General features: G+C 33.4%; 1 protein-coding gene across 3 annotated transcripts in view; it reads right to left on the bottom strand.

Moving 5' to 3' along the window:
- The window catches only part of LOC101885930 (uncharacterized), a 24,828-nt gene extending 7,099 nt beyond the window's left edge, over positions 1-17,729 (bottom strand). Inside the window, exons 1-5 of one of the 3 annotated variants that reach the window (XM_087287517.1) lie at positions 16,739-17,729; positions 16,055-16,577; positions 15,755-15,899; positions 15,418-15,651; positions 15,230-15,333 (exon numbers count right to left, since the gene is read on the bottom strand). In XM_087287517.1, the coding sequence (XP_087143643.1) occupies positions 15,279-15,333; positions 15,418-15,651; positions 15,755-15,899; positions 16,055-16,226 (606 nt within the window). In that variant the 5' untranslated portion in view covers positions 16,227-16,577; positions 16,739-17,729 and the 3' untranslated portion in view covers positions 15,230-15,278. The other 2 variants (XM_087287518.1, XM_087287516.1) reach the window with 2 other exon arrangements.

The following is a 17,729-nucleotide window of genomic DNA, read 5'->3' as shown; positions in this document are numbered from 1 at the left end:
TCCTGTGAAATGCTATTTTTACTGAAGAACAGTAAAGACGGGAGCAGAAGTAACAGGTCACTCAAGAGGAGTGTAGTGGAGAATTCTGTGGTTATAGCTCTAAGGTTAGAGGCTGCTCGGACAGGTCACTCAAGAGGAGTGAGGTGTATTTATGTAATTGTAAGTAGTTGTGTATTTGTCTATGTTGCTGGGGTGCTTAGAAGCCTTCAACTTTGATCTAGAGAGACTAGAATAGAGGTGAGGTTCAGGTTACACAGTGTAAGAGATGAGTTAGACTGAGTGAGAAGTATGATTGTGTTTAGAAGTATGTTTGCAATAAGAGTGAGTTTAAAAGAATTATCGTTTTATATTATAATATAAAAGAAGGACTGCATATGTTGTGTGATTTAAGAACAATAAGATAGAGAGTGATGCAGTTTAGGGAAGAGATTGTGATACAGAGGAGGTTTAAGCCTAATAAAGTTAATTGAGATCATATTGCATTTGAAAGACAAAGACTAAAAACAAGAATATACGAGTTAAACATTTTTCTGAATAATCTCTGTGTGTTTGAAGTGTTTTTAAGTATGAACTATAGGCAGAGAGGGGACTGAAATTCCTGACATGTCGACAGTCTGGAAGAAGGTCTGCTTCAGGAGTGGTAAGAATCTGTCTATTTTAAGAACAAAAGTTTCACAGGACAGATAGAAGCTAAAGAGTAAAGATATATTATAAGGTATTAAATAAATAGAAATATAAAGTAATGTAATAAGATAAATGAAATAAGAAAATATACATGATAGAATAAGATTTAATAAATAAAAAGTGTTAATAAAAATGCAACTAGAAGTTAGACTAATAAATATTAAGAAATTCAAAAATTGAAGCATAGAAATATCTACATATGGAGATTAATAGTTATATTGATCAGGAAATAAATTTACTAAATCAGTATGAATAAAAATAGATAAGTTGATGATTTGAGTAAATAAAGAATTAGAAGAGAAAACTTTAATAAATATGGATTAATTGAAGAGTTAATGATCAAATGTTTAAGGAAAATAAGTTTAAAGAAAAATGAATTAGGAAAATCTAAGAGACAAAAATGCTAATTTTTAAAAAGGGAAAAGAAGCATAGGAAAATGGAGAAAAAAGAAGTCCAAACATTGTTTAATAGAATTAAAAGAGAAGATGTTTAATATATATATATATATATATATATATATATATATATATATATATATATATATATATATATATATATATATATATATATATATATATATATATATATATTAAACAGATAAAATAAAAATTAGAAAAAAACAGTAACATTTAAAAGAAACTAAGATTTGGCTTTAAAAGATAAAATTATGTTTAAGTGCAATAAAAAATTGTTGTGGAGTAAGTTGACTGTTGTCATTTGTTTTAAAGTCAGCTACAGGCTGTCATCTGAGCCAACAGCTATTTGTAGTAAAAGCAGCGAGTCAGATGTAAAGCATAGACACTGAGGAGAAATGAAAGAACATAATAGTGAGTTCAAAAATTATATAGTTCATATTTTATGTACTTAAAAGGTAATTGAGAATTAAAAATTGCATTTCAGATAGGAAAAATGCTTAAAGTAAACAAACATGTAGAGGTAAAATAGTACTATGAACTTGAAGCTATTGCAGTAAGGATTTTGAACAGGTATATTAGACATTAGGCCACCATATAGTACTGTTGAATTAAAACAGGTATGGAAATGTTAGAGAAATTAAAATAGTGTAAGATGTAATGTAACTAGTGAGGAAACACTAGAATAAGATTAGGAAAAATAAGTGAAGCACAATCTAAAGCCAAAGAAATGAATTATAAGAACATTTAACAAATAGAAAATTAAGCATATTTACATATGATAAAAATGATTGAGAATTAGAAAAAATAAGTTGTTAAACAGCAAACAAAAATAGATAAATAAATTAATTAATTAAAAAAAATTGGATAAAAGGAGTCTTTATTTGATGAAGGAAAAAATGGGGAAAAAAATAATTTATTAAGTCATGAGCTAAATTCTATATATATTAATTAAGAGGACGTATGGATGAACTTTGGGGGACTGTAGTCTCGTACCTACCAGACATCTCTGAGTATACTGGCAAATGGAAAGGTGTGTGAAAAAACACAAAGCAAAATGGCTGTGGACACTTTTGACATGAACTTTTTGCCCAGGATTTACTGAGGACTGAAAAAGCTACATTTGTTCAGAGACATTCAAAAGAGACACTAACAAGAGACTGATGAACTGATTAAAAAGAAAAAACTCTCCACCAGAACTTTACATCAGCTGAGTCAAAGAAAGAAGCCAGCCCAAAGAGAGAGGGGGAAACACTGTGCCCTGATATGAAGGAAGTTCAGGACAACATAGAAAAGACTGTTGCACCAATCTGGAGCTAGTTGTCTCAGGTTGCGAGGGGGGATAGCCTGACAGTCCATCTCAAAGTAGCTCCTAGTCCAAATTACGTTCAAGCATTACAGAAGGAAAATTAAGAACAAAAGTTTAGCTACCCATTCTTGTATCAAATCAGACTCCTGTCAATTTTAGAGAAATTATTATCATGCAAATTTGTAAAAAAAAAAAAAAAAAAAAAAGTGTTATAAGGTAATTTTAAGGTGAAACTTTAAATGATGAAATTATATATTATGATGAATGGTAAATAATTTGAGTTTAAGTTTCAGTAGGCTTAATAAAAGTTCCTTAAACATAGAAGGATAAATTACAATGCAGGGTGGTGACTAAAGAAAAAGCTTTTGATAAGGCAATACATAATTTGGAGAATAAATAAGAATGGAACTAAGTATTTAAGTTCAAATCAAGTAAAGGAAAATCTTAACATAATTGTATTGTGAATGGCCTAAATCAATATTGGATAGTGAAAACTGGAAAAATTCAAATCTAGAAAAATGATTTATAGTTAAAGGAAAGATTGAAATAACAATTTGAAATAAATTCATAGGACATAAGGTCAGAAAGTAACAGTTCTAAATTGCTATGAGAAAAATTGAAAGAGAACAGTGTTTAAGAAAAAGATAATATTTTACATGAAAACATATGTGAAAAATAATTAGAAAAAAAATTAAGGAATAATAATTAAAACAGAGAGAAATTTACAAAGCATACAGTAAGTTTTAGCCAGCTGATAAAAAAGTGCATCAAAATTGTATAAACAACTAGTTTAATGGGAGTGCCTTAGGAAATAATTATGAGCCAAAAGAAAATAACTCAAAGATAAAAAAGAAATTAATATATATATCAGAAAATAAATTAGTAAAGGAAAGAAGTGTCAAATTCCAACTAAATGATTGTCATTACAGGACTGAGATGCAGATGAAATCAGCCAGCACAGTGAGGGTTCAAATTAAATCAGATGTAGATCTGCCCAGAAAGAAAAAACACTAGATGCAGAAATAGGGATTAAACACTATTGAAAAGTTTGTGTAAAAATAGGAGCATTAATAGAAACATTGACTGTAATATACAATCTGTCCTAGACATTTCTATTTAAATTTAAAGTAGTAATAAATGTATAAATGACTAATAATTTTTGATGGAATCTAAAGGCAATAATTACATATGAAGACAAAACAAGATTATGTTTAGGTTATGATTTAAGAAAATCAATAGGAGAAGATTTTCCAGCTGAAGTTTGTATATTGTATGTGAAGATACAGTAGGTGAGAGTTCAAAGTGGCTATTAACGCCGCGGCTTGTACCGCCGCCGTTTGAAATAGGTGCCGCTCTGTTTTTAGTGTATGACCGCAGTTTGTGAATGAGCCGCCAGGGGGCGCAAAGGGACGGGATGCGAACGGACAGAAATAGCCCATACAGCTACTGTGCTTGTAAATGATATTAAACAATAAGTCAAAGCATTATAATTCCTTCATTAATCATTTAAAATTTGTTAACACGCTTTATTGTAAACTTTTTAAGTGCAAAGAGGATTCGTTTTGGAAAATAGAATTGAAGAAGTAAAAGACAACTAAAATGAAAGCACAAACATTTAGTACAAATAAGTAGTCTTAAGTAAATAAATAAATAAATAAATAAATAAATAAATAAATAAATAAATAAATAAATAAATAAATAAATAAATAAATAAAGCAGCCTAAATATAGAAAGATGTTCAGTGTTTGCTATTTTGATAGGACTAAGACAAGACATTTTCATTTATGTTTTATTTCTGTTTTTATTTCCATTTTCGTTGTTGATTATATTTTACTATCTCATTTATGTCTCAACAATTGTACATAAACGAATAATAAACGAATAATGAAAATAAATGAATAATGAAAATAGGCCTAAATAAATTATTTATTTAAAGACATTGCCGTACAGTACGTGAAACACTGAGAAAAATAAATTGACCTACCTTAAGCAGATCACTAAAAGTATAATAAAAATATTTTTATATATTATATATATTTATATATTATTTTATTTTTAATAATTTAGTTTCAGTTCTGTTCAGTTTTTTTTTTGTTTTTTTTTTCAAAACGTCAATGTTCTCCTTTAAAGTAGCTATAACTGTTGTTTTTGTTTTTTTTTTGTTTTTTTTACTTATGGCTCAGTATGTTTTGTATTTTAACTTCATATTCAGTCACCTTGCATATGTGTGTGAAATATAATGCCGCATAACCGCGGAAAAAGAAGAAAAAGCTGTCAAAGGTTAGAGCTAATTCATCAAAATTAGCTATATTAAAATACAGCATTTATGTTAATACTGGCAGAGTGTGAACAAACTCAAGGCTAAGATATGCGCTTGCCTTTTAATGCATTTGCGGCCTTTTTATAGGCTACAGGCAACTATGTATAATAATGTTTTTTTTTTCTTTTTTTTGTATGGTAAAGGACAATGCACATTATGTTATTGATGTAAACTTAGGCTAAAACTTACCATTGATAAACGTGACCTACCTCAAGCAGATCACTTAAAGTATAAAAAAAAATAAAGTAGGCTATATATATATATATATATATTCTTAATAAACTTCACAGCCACAAATATAAAAAACACAACTTGTATTAAAACTGGGCGAGGATTAGAAAGAATACGATGCTTGTTATATAATTTAAATTTTGATTCCAATTTCTGCAAGCACATTTTTTCACTCGCTACTCTGCCAGAAACTTCGCCGCCGGAGAGCACCTCAATAATGTAAACATTTGTTTAAAGATGGAGCGCAAGATGTGCCGAGTGGCAACATGTGAAGAACGATGGCAAAGCTAAGTGTGATTATTGTAATAAACTAAGTTATAAAGCAGAGTCCCGACCAACAGGACTAAGCATATGCGGTTGGCTCATTCTTCACGAATATAGAATTAAAATAATGGCGCGTTAGGTTCACAAAGCAGCGCATTCTCTCCGCCTCATCGTTTAACCAGCGGGACACGCTGCTGAAGCAGGAGAGACACTCCGTCATTCATAATCTTAGCTGATGTATCGGAGTCGAATGAATATATCAAAGAGGAATTTTCTTTTAACAGTCCCGATATGTTTAATCTTTTTATTTATTTTTTTTTTCGTGTCATTTCTCTTCAGCAAATTATATATATTTTTAAAGCTGCTTGATTCTTTTAAAACCGAAAGCAGAGCCCGTGGTGTTTTTCCATAAGATACTCCTTTATGAATGTTTTAATTTTTTATTAAAGTCTTTAATGTGCATTTTGATAGTTTTATTTTATTTCAAGCAGCATCTAAATGCGAATTTATCCTCAAAACTTGGCATGAGAGCGATGCAAGTCATGTGTGGCATAATTGCCTTTTTTCCCTGCGCGTGCGAGATCAATTTCTGATATTTTTGCAACTAAAATAAAAGCATAAACATTCAGTACAAATAAGTAGTCTTAAATAAATAAATAAATAAATAAATAAATAAATGAATAAAGCTGTCTTTTAACCTAAATATAGAGAGATGTTCAGTGTTTGCTATTTTGACAGGACTAAGACAAGACTTTTTCATTTATGTTTTTATTTCTGTTTTTACTTACATTTTCGTTGTTGTATATAGTTTACTATCTCATTTTATGTCTCAACAATTGTAGATAATAATAAACGAATAATGAAAATTAATGAATAATGAAAATAGGCCTAGATATATTATTTATTTAAAGACATTGCCGACATTGAGCTTAAGTTGAATGCAGCTTCATCAAAAGCAAAAAATAAATAAATAAATAAATTGACCTATTTTAAGCAGATTATAATAAAAATATTTTTTGCCGCAGGACATAAATTAAGTCTAGCAGGTTTATTTTTTAATAATTTAGTTTCAGTTCAGTTTTTTTTTTTTTTCAAAACGTCAATGTTCTCCTTTAAAGTAGCTATAACTGTTGTTTTGTTTTGTTTTTTTACTTAATGGCTCAGTATGTTTTGTATTTGAATTTCAATTTCAGTCACCTTGCATATGCGTGTGAAATATAATGCAAGCATAACCGCTGAAAAAGAAGAAAAAGCTGTCAGTTAGAGCTAATTCATCGAAATAAGCTATATTAAAATACAGCATGCATGTTAATACAGGCAGAATGTGAACAAACTCAAGGTACGGCTAATATGCGCTTGCTTTTTAATGCATTTAAAAAGATTTGCGGCCATTTTATAGGCTACAGGCTATGGTGTATAACAATGTTTTTTTTTTTTTTTATTTGTATGGTAAAGGACAATGCACATTGATTTGAAACTTTTATTGCATTTTTATGTCCTGTAAATAATAAAAGTTGAATCAGATTAATAAAATCGAATCTGAATACCTGCAAACGGGGCCACGGTTACTTTTTTTTCACTGACTGGCATGACTGGCAAACGCGTCAGAAAAAAAACTGCTGAATCTCTGCAAATATTTGGTTAACTTATAAAACAAATGTATGGTTTAGTGATGTTAGTAATGCATAAAAAAATGCAAAGCAGAATTATTAAAGTTATTATTTCATTGATCTGAACATAACCATTTATAGTATAATTACTAACCCGTCGTCTAAAATATTAAAATAATAGTCTATTATTTTATTCGTGGCTAGAGCTTGATTAAATTGATTAACAAGCCATGTGCTTTTGTTTGTTTGTTCTCGGCACTGGGTATACGCAAAACATTTTCTAAAATGTCAAGCAGTATTGTCTATAGCTTTAATTAATTCAAAATATTAAAAATAACAATAATAAAATTATAAAAATACAAAGATAAATAGAGCAGCATTTTGCTAATTATAATAGTCCTTTATATTTATATACATGTATTTTTGCATATTCGTTATTTCACTTGATGCATTCGTTATTTAATGTTTGAATACTGAAATAAAAAGCCATCGTTTAAAAGGTTATTTCACCATCAAAATGTAGCCTGTTATATGTATCATTAAGGTTTTATATAAAACTGCTGTGCAGTGTAAATGGGACCTTAATACAGTTTAAAGCGAAGTTGTCTGTAAGGATGATGGGCATGGCATGTCTATTGTTGTGGCTCGCGTTGTGAATATTAGAAAATAACTGTCGGGTGAAGGCTTTATGGTCGTGCGGAATTGTCTGCTGCTGTCATGGCTCAGCAGGCAACACCCTATTCAGCTAGGCTATGTTCGGTGTTTTTATGTACAAATTCGTTTTGGCGAATGCTAGAGCGTAATACAGATATTTTAAATAACAAGTAGTTCAGTCCAGAAGTTGCTGTGCATAGAAACATTCATTTTCATAAGGCCCCATATTTAATGCGGTTTGGTTTTAAAACGCATAGGTTTTGCTACGGTTACACCATCCGTCCTCGGGAGTTTTGGATTTTGTGTAACCATGTTTGTGGAAAACACTTGAGGGTGGAGACATACCCCTTCCCCCATCTCATAACCAAAAGCTTGTCTTTCAGGTGTTAATGGGCATCAGTGAGACCGAAATCATGTCGCATTTCCACTGTCGGTCTATAGCTCGCATCGCGTAACGCAAACCCAGCCCCCAGAACGTCCCCCGACTGTTGGAATCGTGCATCCGTTAATAACTCGGTAGAAAATGTATTTTATAACATCCTCATTTAGACACAGTCAAACATTCAGCCCAAATGCACTGGAGAGACCTGAAACGTGTTCCCAAAAATGTTCTGTTTGCACAATTTGATTATTATCATCATATCCAAATACTTTATAAATAATATTCTAAACCTTCTCTGGTGTTTATTGTTTTTAGAAAATATCTAAAATCTTTTAAAAGAAAATATCTTGTAAAATAAAAGTTTGATTTGGCTTTAACGGTTTTATTTATGTAGGCTATATAGGCCTACCTAAACTGTTATAGCTTGATTTTGCTTGTTTTATATTGGTTTATTTATTTAATGCGATTTTATTATATCCGATAATGTAATTCTTTAAATTATATTTCAATGTGGCTGAGGCTTATCAAGATATGACACTTGTTTTGAGTCTACAAAAGGTAATTTGTAAAGTTTTATGTCTTTCTGTTGTATTCATATGGTGTATTATCTGCAAAATAAATAACAAAAAGAAAGAAGCCGCTAGCAGCATCAACAGAGCTGTGAAGAGAGCGCTCTTTTGCTCGGTCTCTCATACACAACCTTTATGTCTGCTGTGTCTTTGTGTAGATTATTATGCGTTATTGAAACATCAAGGGGGACGCAGCAAAATCACTTATACATTAAAATTGTATTATTCTATGCAACAGCCTTACATTTAAAACGGAAACATAAGGGCGATTATAAGCAAAAAGACCTCAGCCTATAAGTCTAGATGTTTTCTTTTCCTTTTTTATTTATTTGTTTATGTGTTTGGCACATGTGTGCGATAGAAAAACTAGTGTAATTACGGCAAGCCATCTTTCCCAGACTCGGGGCAAATTCCGCCTTTCCTTTTACTCCGTCCCGAAGCCCCAGCTGGCCCTCCTGCCATCCACTGCGTAAAACAAATGCTGGATAAGTTGACGGTTCATTCCGCTGTGGCGATCACAGACTAATAAAGGGACTAAACCGAAAAAAAAATAATGAATGATGAATGAATGAATAAATTAATAATAATAAAATAAAAATATGGTAATAATAAACACAAATGCCGCGTAAGCGGTCTTTTTTATTTTTAGAGATGGTACATTTGAATTGCCTTCAAATGATGGATCTGCGACAGAGAAACTAGGGGTTTTGGGGGACATGCATCACTATATCCTTTTTTCCCCAAACTGTGCATAGTTCAGCTGCAAGTTACTGTACGTCTTTTTTTGAAAAAGCACCCCATGTCCGCTAGTGCCGCGCGCCTCTTTCTCTGGGCAAAAATGAGTTGATTTTTAAAATAATAAATATATAGATTAATTAAATTTTCAGCAAAAGAGACATTTATTTCATATTTCACTATGCATTTCATCTGATCTTTATAGCTTAATTAAACACATATTGTCAAAACCCACACATAGGCCTATTGTATGAAAATGAAAAGGGCATTTTTTGTTATTATTAGACTATTATTTGTTATTTGTTGCCTAGGCTATTTTCACATTTGAGGTGCTTTATTGGCATGACAAGTAACTGTACATTCGTTTTGCCAAAGCAGTGCGCGTCTCACAAACAAGACAGTGCAAAAAGGGCAGTAGTGAAAACAAATATGAAAATAACATATAATAAAAAAAGATTAATAAAAATAAAAATAGAATAAAAAAAATAATAATAAAAATAGATTTTTGATAACATTAAACAGGATAAAGGTAATAATAGTAGCCTATTATCAAAAGTAAGTCCACATAAAGAGTTCCAGTATTTGTGTGTTGGAGACAGGAGCGGGTATTGTTGGGTGAACACACAGCAGCACACACACTCCCCCAGTAAGATGGGTTCTGTTCGACAGGGACTCAAAGTTGTTTTGTATGTGTTGGATTATCGGGTAGAATTTCTCCCGGATCTCGGAGTATTTAGTGCACTCAGTTAGGATATGCAGCTCCGTCTCAATCAGCTGCTGAGGGCACAGCCGCTTCTCCACCGGCAGCCATGTTTTTTTTGTGCCGGCCCGTCTTTACGGCTAGCTGATGTCCGCTGCCCGCTTCTAACATGTTAGAAAATACTGCAAATCAAGCTGTCGGTATCTCCCCGCGGTTGAAATTGTTCGTTATTCGGAAAAAAAGAAGAATAAATATCAGCGCGCAGTAGTTGCTTTCTAGATCATTTTAGGCCTATATTCAGCTGTTTTAATCTTGCAATTCTGATAATTAGAGATAATGTCTGTTTTTATCAACTTGTCTGTCATTTATTTCTCATTTGCTACTTATTTTATTAATTTGTTGATGTTATTAGTCTTGTATATGCATATCTAAAATCCTTTGGCATTCAAATTTGCTTTGAACTTGAAAGAGAGAAAGAATCGGATTTTACCTGTCAGAGCACATTGCATATGCTTTTTTTGAAATAACATTTATTTAACAAATATTTTAGCACATCGAAAGTAATTAAATTACCTGTCTTTTGATTAAAACCTTTATGCAAAAAGATCAGAAAAAAAGGCAATATGCGACACATGACATGCATCGCTCTCATGCCACGTTTTGAGGATAAATTCGCTTTTAGGTGCTGCTTTGAATAAAATAAAACTATTAAAAAGCACATTAAAGACTACTCATAAATTAAAACATTCATAAAGGAGTATCTTATGAAAAAACACCAATTACCGGGGTCTGCTTTCAGTTTTAAAAGAATCAAGCAGCTTTAAAAATATAATTTGCTGAAGAGAAATGACAGGGAAAAAAAGATTGAACATATCGGGACTGTTAAAAGAACATTCCTCTTTGAAATATTCTTTCGAGTCCGACACATCAGCTAAGATTATGAACGACGGAGTGTCTCTCCTGCTTCAGTGGCGTGTCCAGCTGGTTATAAACGAGGAGGCGGAGAGAATTCGCTGCTTAGTTTCGGCTCGATATATTTAAATAAAAACTAACAACGAGTTGCTTATAACGCTCAAAAAGTTAAACTCAAATGCACAACCCTTGTTGGTTGCACCTGCGGGATGCACAATGAACCTAACGCGCCATAATTTTAATTCTATATTCGTGAAGAATGAGCCAACCGCATATGCTTAGTCCTGTTGGTCGGGACTCTGCTTTATAACTTATTAGTTTATTACAATAATCACACTTAGCTTTGCCATCGTTCTTCACCACATAGCCACTCAACACATCTTGCGGTCCATCTTTAATGTTTAGATTATTGAAGGTGCTATTGACGTTTTGAGAAAAAAATTAATAGTACTGAAACTAAATTATTAAAAATAAACTTGCGGGACTTCAGTTATGTCCTGCGGCAACATTATTTTTATTACACTTTAAGTGATCTGCTTGAGGTAGGTCACGTTTATCAATGGTAAGTTTTAGCCTAAGTTTACATCAATAACATAATGTGCATTGTCCTTTACCATACAAAAAAAAAAAAAAAAAAACATTATTATACACCAGTTGCCTGTAGCCTATAAAAAGGCCGCAAATATTTTTAAATGCATTAAAAGGCAAGCACATAGCTTAGCCTTAGTTTGTTCACACTCTGCCTGTATTAACATAAATGCTGTATTTTAATATAGCTAATTTTGATTAATTAGCTTTAACTGACAGCCTTTTCTTCTTTTTCCGCGGTTATGCGGCATTATATTTCACACGCATATGCAAGGTGACTGAATATGAAATTAAAATACAAAACATACTGAGCCATTAAGTAAAAAAACAAAACAAAACAACAGTTATACTTTAAAGCAGAACATTGACGTTTTGAAACAAAAAACGGAACTGAAACTAAATTATTAAAAATAAACCTGCCAGACTTAATTTATGTCCTATTTTCATTATTCATTTATTTTCATTATTCGTTTATTATTATGTACTATAATTGAAACATAAAATGAGATCGTAATTATAATCAACAACGAAAATGTAAATAAAAACGTAAATTAAAAATATAAATGAACATGTCTAGTCTTAGTTCTATCAAAACAGCAAACACTACATCTCTCTATATTTAGACTAAAAGACTGCTTTATTTATTTATTTATTTATTTATTTAAGACTAATTATTTGTACTGAATTTTTGTGCTTTCATTTTAGTTGTCTTTCATTTCTTCAATTCTATTTTCCAAAACGAATCCTCTTTGCACTTAATAAGTTTACAATAAACCAGGTAAACAAAATTTAAATGTAAGTTGAGGTGATCGCAAGTTCACAACTGTGAGGTGATGTGCTCTTCCGGCAGGATAATCTATATTATTTTGCTGTTTTTTATATGCGCACGTTTAAGATTTGAGATTATAACATTGCCATGATAGTCAAAGAAATCAAAACATTATTTTCACCCCAACGCAATTTAATCGGGCACTGAAGGCTAATAACTTAATTCTTATATTTGCTTTTTGACTTCTCACCATGTATCTTTTCTACAGCATAGTATAGTGTAAGAGCATGTCTATTACCAGAAAAACTAAATTAAAATTATATTTTAATTGAACACATCACATCACATACAGTAAGCTACGCCTACAGAACAGTCTGTTTAGCATTGTGAAAAGGCAAAGCTGAATATCTGTGGTTAAAGTGCCACCCAGCGGTCAAATGCTGCTGGCGCATCAAGTACCGCCGTCGCCGCGGTATGAATGGCGGCACAAGGAACACATTGAAGTAGTAACATCTGTATGTCCTTTTGGATGGTAAATATTTTAAGTGGTTTGATTTCTATTGAGTTTTTTTTAGGTAACTATCAGAGGAGGGTAGAAACTTATTTGTACTCGTGTAGCTTGATGACTAGCATATACTGTATACACCAGAATGCATAAAGGGTTATAATAAGGGAGAAGATCATTGTATGGACACTGTCACAATATGTGGATGATTGAATTATCTACAGCTTCACAGAGCTCTAGTTCAATTAAAAGACTTGACTGGAGACTATTGCTCCAAACAGTGAGATGATGACTGTTTTTAGTGTTGACTGGATAGAGAATAATTCTGTAAACAAGCACAGTTGAGAAACTATGATGAGTAGATGATTAGAGGTAGCATCAGGAGCAGATTATGAAGCAGGGATATTTATTACATCTGTGACAAGAGAAGTATTTCCTAAATTTTGAAATGCCTTCAGAAATAAGTTCATAATGGGTTTGCATTCATAAAGTAATCATGAAGTTAATGAGTGATAAATAAATAAAAACATCTAAAGGAGTATGAAAAATTATGAATAAAACAAAAGAGAGAATAATTGTATTATGCTCAGTTACCAGAAATGGCTGAAAGAGGTGAAGATGATCCATCAAGACCAACCCTCAATGAAATATGTGAAAATAATAAACTTAATGGGATTAATGTGTTAACAAGTGCATTGGTGAGTGATGGCATGGAAACTGACAGAAACAAGCATCTAACACCGCATTGCATGAACTGCTATTGGGTCGACCCTTGAAAGAAACCTTGAAAGAAACCTTGCAAGAAACAGCATGACCCTTGCAAGAAACCACATGAAACTTTGCATAAAACCTGGCATATAATCTCACCTATAACCTTGCACATAACCTCTTGGAATGGTTTGCAAAGATGTCTAATGCAGTAGGGACTTTAATAAAGAAACAATTAATTGCCATGTGCATAGCGATATCTGTGCAGGAAACCAGAAAGGAGCCATGTGAGAGAGCAGAGATATAAGGTCCAATTGGTCCAGCTGATCGAGTCTATCTGTGGATGCTCTGGAGAGCTCAGGAGGAAAGGACCATATCTGGATGAGGGCAAATCCAACAGCTGCCAAAGTGGATGCCATTGATGAGGTACCAATGCCTCAAAGGAGCGAAAGGGAACAACTCCAGCAAGGGAAAGCTGACTGGAAACAGAGGAGCCTGAATATTCCAAAGCTCTAAACTACTAAGTGCCACGTGTGGAAGCAAGAGTTTATCAGAACAAAGAAAAGAGTGATTCTGATAATGTGCCTGAATACCACATACAGAAGTGCCACAAGTCAAGGGATGATGAATGCACAACTGCAGATTTCAGAACTCAGACTCTCAACCACACATCTCCATTAACAACTTTTCAAAGTCTAATGAAGATGCTGATAGCTTGGAATAAGAGAAACAAGGATGAGCAAAGATCAAGATCAACATTTGATGCTTTTTACGTTTGCATATTGATTTTGTTTGCATATTGCTTTCATGGTACCTATATATAATATCACTTCAGTATATTCTACATGAGTGTGAAAACTAGCAGCTAGCACTGAACCAACTGAATACTTATGCTTAAAACATTGTTGTCTTTGATGTGTTAAGAGAAAAAACAGAGTACAGTCTTTTACTTCCTTCAAATCAAAAGTAAAAGGGAAGATGTTTGGCTGGACTTCTGTCAAAGTACAGTGGCATAATCTAGTCAATTGATAACAGCTATGTGGCTAATATCAGTCACAAGATAGAGGTAATTAAGAGAACTGGATTATGAAATTGCACTTTGGGGTTAAAAGACAATAATATTAAGACTAAAGTCTTAAGAGGAGGGATTGAAGAAGATTTTATTCTCTCTGTATGAAGTATTTTCTAAGTGTAAAGCAGTTAATTTTCTCTTCTCAAAATGTATGTAGTGTTTGCAGCAAACATGCCAGCCTGTGTTAAAAATACAGTGATATGTCTGTGTAAGATGAGTATGCCTGCACAGGAGCAACACTAGGAGAAGGCTGAGTGACTGATTGTGTAGAATAACTGAATATGTAAAGCACTGATTATTTATGTTAAATACTTGTATGAAGCTATATGTGTCAGAAGTTAGAATGAGTAACATATTATCAAGTTATTATCCTATCATGACAATGTATGTAAACACTTAGTTCCTTTGCATAAGTTGCATCTATACTTTACTGACATAGACCTGTAACATCTCTGTTGACATGAGCTAGTGGGCTGAGAGCCAAGAATAGCAGGACCCCTTAGACTAAAAACCTATTCAAAAATGGTCAAGAGTTAAAAAGAGACTTAGGGGTGTGTCAAATAATCCTGTATAAAAATTGTAACAAACACACTGAAACTTTAGAAGGTGTCCAGGAGAGACTTCAGAAAGCTCTGGGGTCTGCTCTGCTCTTTCTCGGCTTTATTATGGAGAATAAAGTCTATTTTCTGATATTCAAAACCTCTGGTCTGATAATTTGTAATTAATGAGAAGTCAATATTTACCACAACACATATTGATCTACAATTCAAGTGAAGTAGAATATTACCAATATGAAGTAACACCTGTTCTAAGGTCCTTTTCATTAGCTCCTCCTTCAGTCTGGTCCACACTTCATTTGTCACTTTTGACTTGAATCTGGGATGCAAGGCTGTGCCCTCTCATCCATCTGATATTCAAGACAAAAACACTGAGTCAATCACTGAATAATTCTAATGAAAACAAGAGCAAATTCAGCAGGATTACACTGCACCCCTGGTATCTTTTTGAGAGGTCATTCCAGATAGGGTCCTTGATGGTCTTTGTGAAGGAGGAGTCCTCTTTATTCACTGTGAAGTGGTGCTGGAGCTTATTTAAGATAGGCAGAATCTGACCCAAGTTTTGGCTCCTTTCAGCAGAGACGCAGAGGGTTGAAGTGTAAAGTATCTTTGTAATTTTGACAAACTCTTCTGCTTTTCTAAAATCCTCATCAGAAATTCTCTGCAGTCTGTAAAATATGATCAGATTCATTAGCTGGACTATAGATTCATGAGCAAAATCGTTTACACTGAAAATTGAATAAGCATTTAAAATGAGAACAGAGTTTTTACCTGTCCTTGTCCATTAATTTCTTAAGACGATGGTCCATGGAGGTGGCCTGGAAGGCAGGGAACTGCTCTAGGAATCGCTCCACCATGAGGAATAAGCTATTCCACCTTGTTTTCACATCAAGGATGACAGCATGTTCTGGAAGACCTAAAATGGGAAAGAGAAATTTATGTTTGTGTTGGTTATCAAAGTGGCTGTTTATTTGCAGAAATGTTTTACTGCATGATTTAGCAAAGGATTTTTATTAACTATTTGGCCAAAGAGTTTTGCACTAAGGTTCAACTATTCTGATTTCTACCTACCGAGAAGATGCTGCTTCTCTTTAAGGATAGGTTTAGCCAGGGTGGATCTTTTCAGCCACACCACCATTGCTCTGATCCTTCCTGCCCACTGTGAGACTGAGGTAATTGTGGAAAGCTTCTGAGCAGCAATATTGAGAGTGTGAGCAAAGCAGCCAATTTTTTTAATACTCATCTCTTTTTACTGCTACATCCATGTTTGCTGCATTGTCACAGCAACTACTCTATCCTTTATATTAAATTCATCAAGAATATCTCTTATCTCTTCTGCTAAAATGTCCCCTGTCTGGGATGTGTATACTGCCCTTGTATGTCTTTCATGGAACCCTCTCTGACAAAGTGAAGTGACACTGTCAGGTAGTGGTCCTGTGCAATGCTGATCCAGCCATCAGCAGTCACAGCCACATCTCTCACATCTTGCAACTCTTTCTTGATATTTTCTTTTTCAACTGCAGGTATGAGGGTATTTGAGAGCATGTCTCGGCTGGGGGACTGATATCTGGGGTTTAAAGTGCTTATCATCTCCCTATATTTGACATCATCAAACACAAAAAAGTAACATTAGCACTATTTTATCATTGTTGCTTACTATAAAAAGATTTAAAAATTATCTAGGTTAAGAGACTACCTACAAACATGGCCAACAGCCTTAATGGTAATAATATTACAACATCATTTACAGCTTACTGTTCTTAGCTCCACCATGAAGCCTCCACAGGAGAAAAAGGCAGCAAACTTTTAACAATAAAATTTGTAACGGCCCTGTGGCATTCATCTTTCCTTTCCTTGTTCATTTTTCTGCCAGTGCAATGGATTATCACTTGATGGTATCCTAATTCCAGGGTCAGCAGGAGCAGACTATAACATTAATGTGAAGAAAACTTGAAAGCTAAACTGTTAATGCAGCCAAGGATAAGGACATTTAAATAAGACAAGTTTATTGTGAGGTAAACTTTATCATTTACCGTTAACCTTAAAGCATTTTAGTATCAATTTAGCTAGGTATTTAAAGCCATCGGATCAGTACATAACGCTGCACAGCATACATTAGGTCCAAAAAAAGAATGAATACATTTTCCCCGCACAAACTTAGGCCCCGTTCACACTGTCAGGTCTTGATGCCCAATTCAGATTTTTTTGTCTGTCCGTTTACACGTTCTTTTAATTGTGACCCATATCGAATTCATGCGTTTACACTTGCCATACAACCTATGATGCATGCATAAAGGCGGGTCCTAGCATCTGTGCCACACTAGCCACGATGGAAGAAATTTTCTTTTTAGCTCTACGAAATACGTGGTGTAGTATAAGCAGCAAATGGTTCAGTCCAGATTTACCCCCACGCAGTTTATGTAATGGTACGGCCCTGATGTGTGTGTGTGTGTAAGATGTAGCCTGTGTGCGCACTGGTGTTAAAGGGAATAAAGTTGTTCTATGTGTAGCCCGCAGTGCGTGCATTGATAACGTTAATAGCGTAAAAATTACAACACGAATTTGCCCAACTTGAAAATGATTTTGAGGCGAAGGAGGTGGGGAAGGGCCTGCATCGCAGCTAGCGCTTATTGTTTATATGCTGTATGATGTCCTACACCACTGAGAGGAATTTGTGGTACGAGAGAGATCTCAGGTCTAGTGGGAGCAAATAATGGCGACTGACCACCGTCCTCCATGTTTCCTT

The sequence above is a fragment of the Danio rerio genome, chromosome 16 (assembly GCF_052040795.2).
Source record: "Danio rerio strain M-AB ecotype USA chromosome 16, GRCz13ab, whole genome shotgun sequence".
Lineage (NCBI taxonomy): Eukaryota > Metazoa > Chordata > Actinopteri > Cypriniformes > Danionidae > Danio > Danio rerio.
This window is presented reverse-complemented; position numbering and strand designations above follow the sequence as displayed.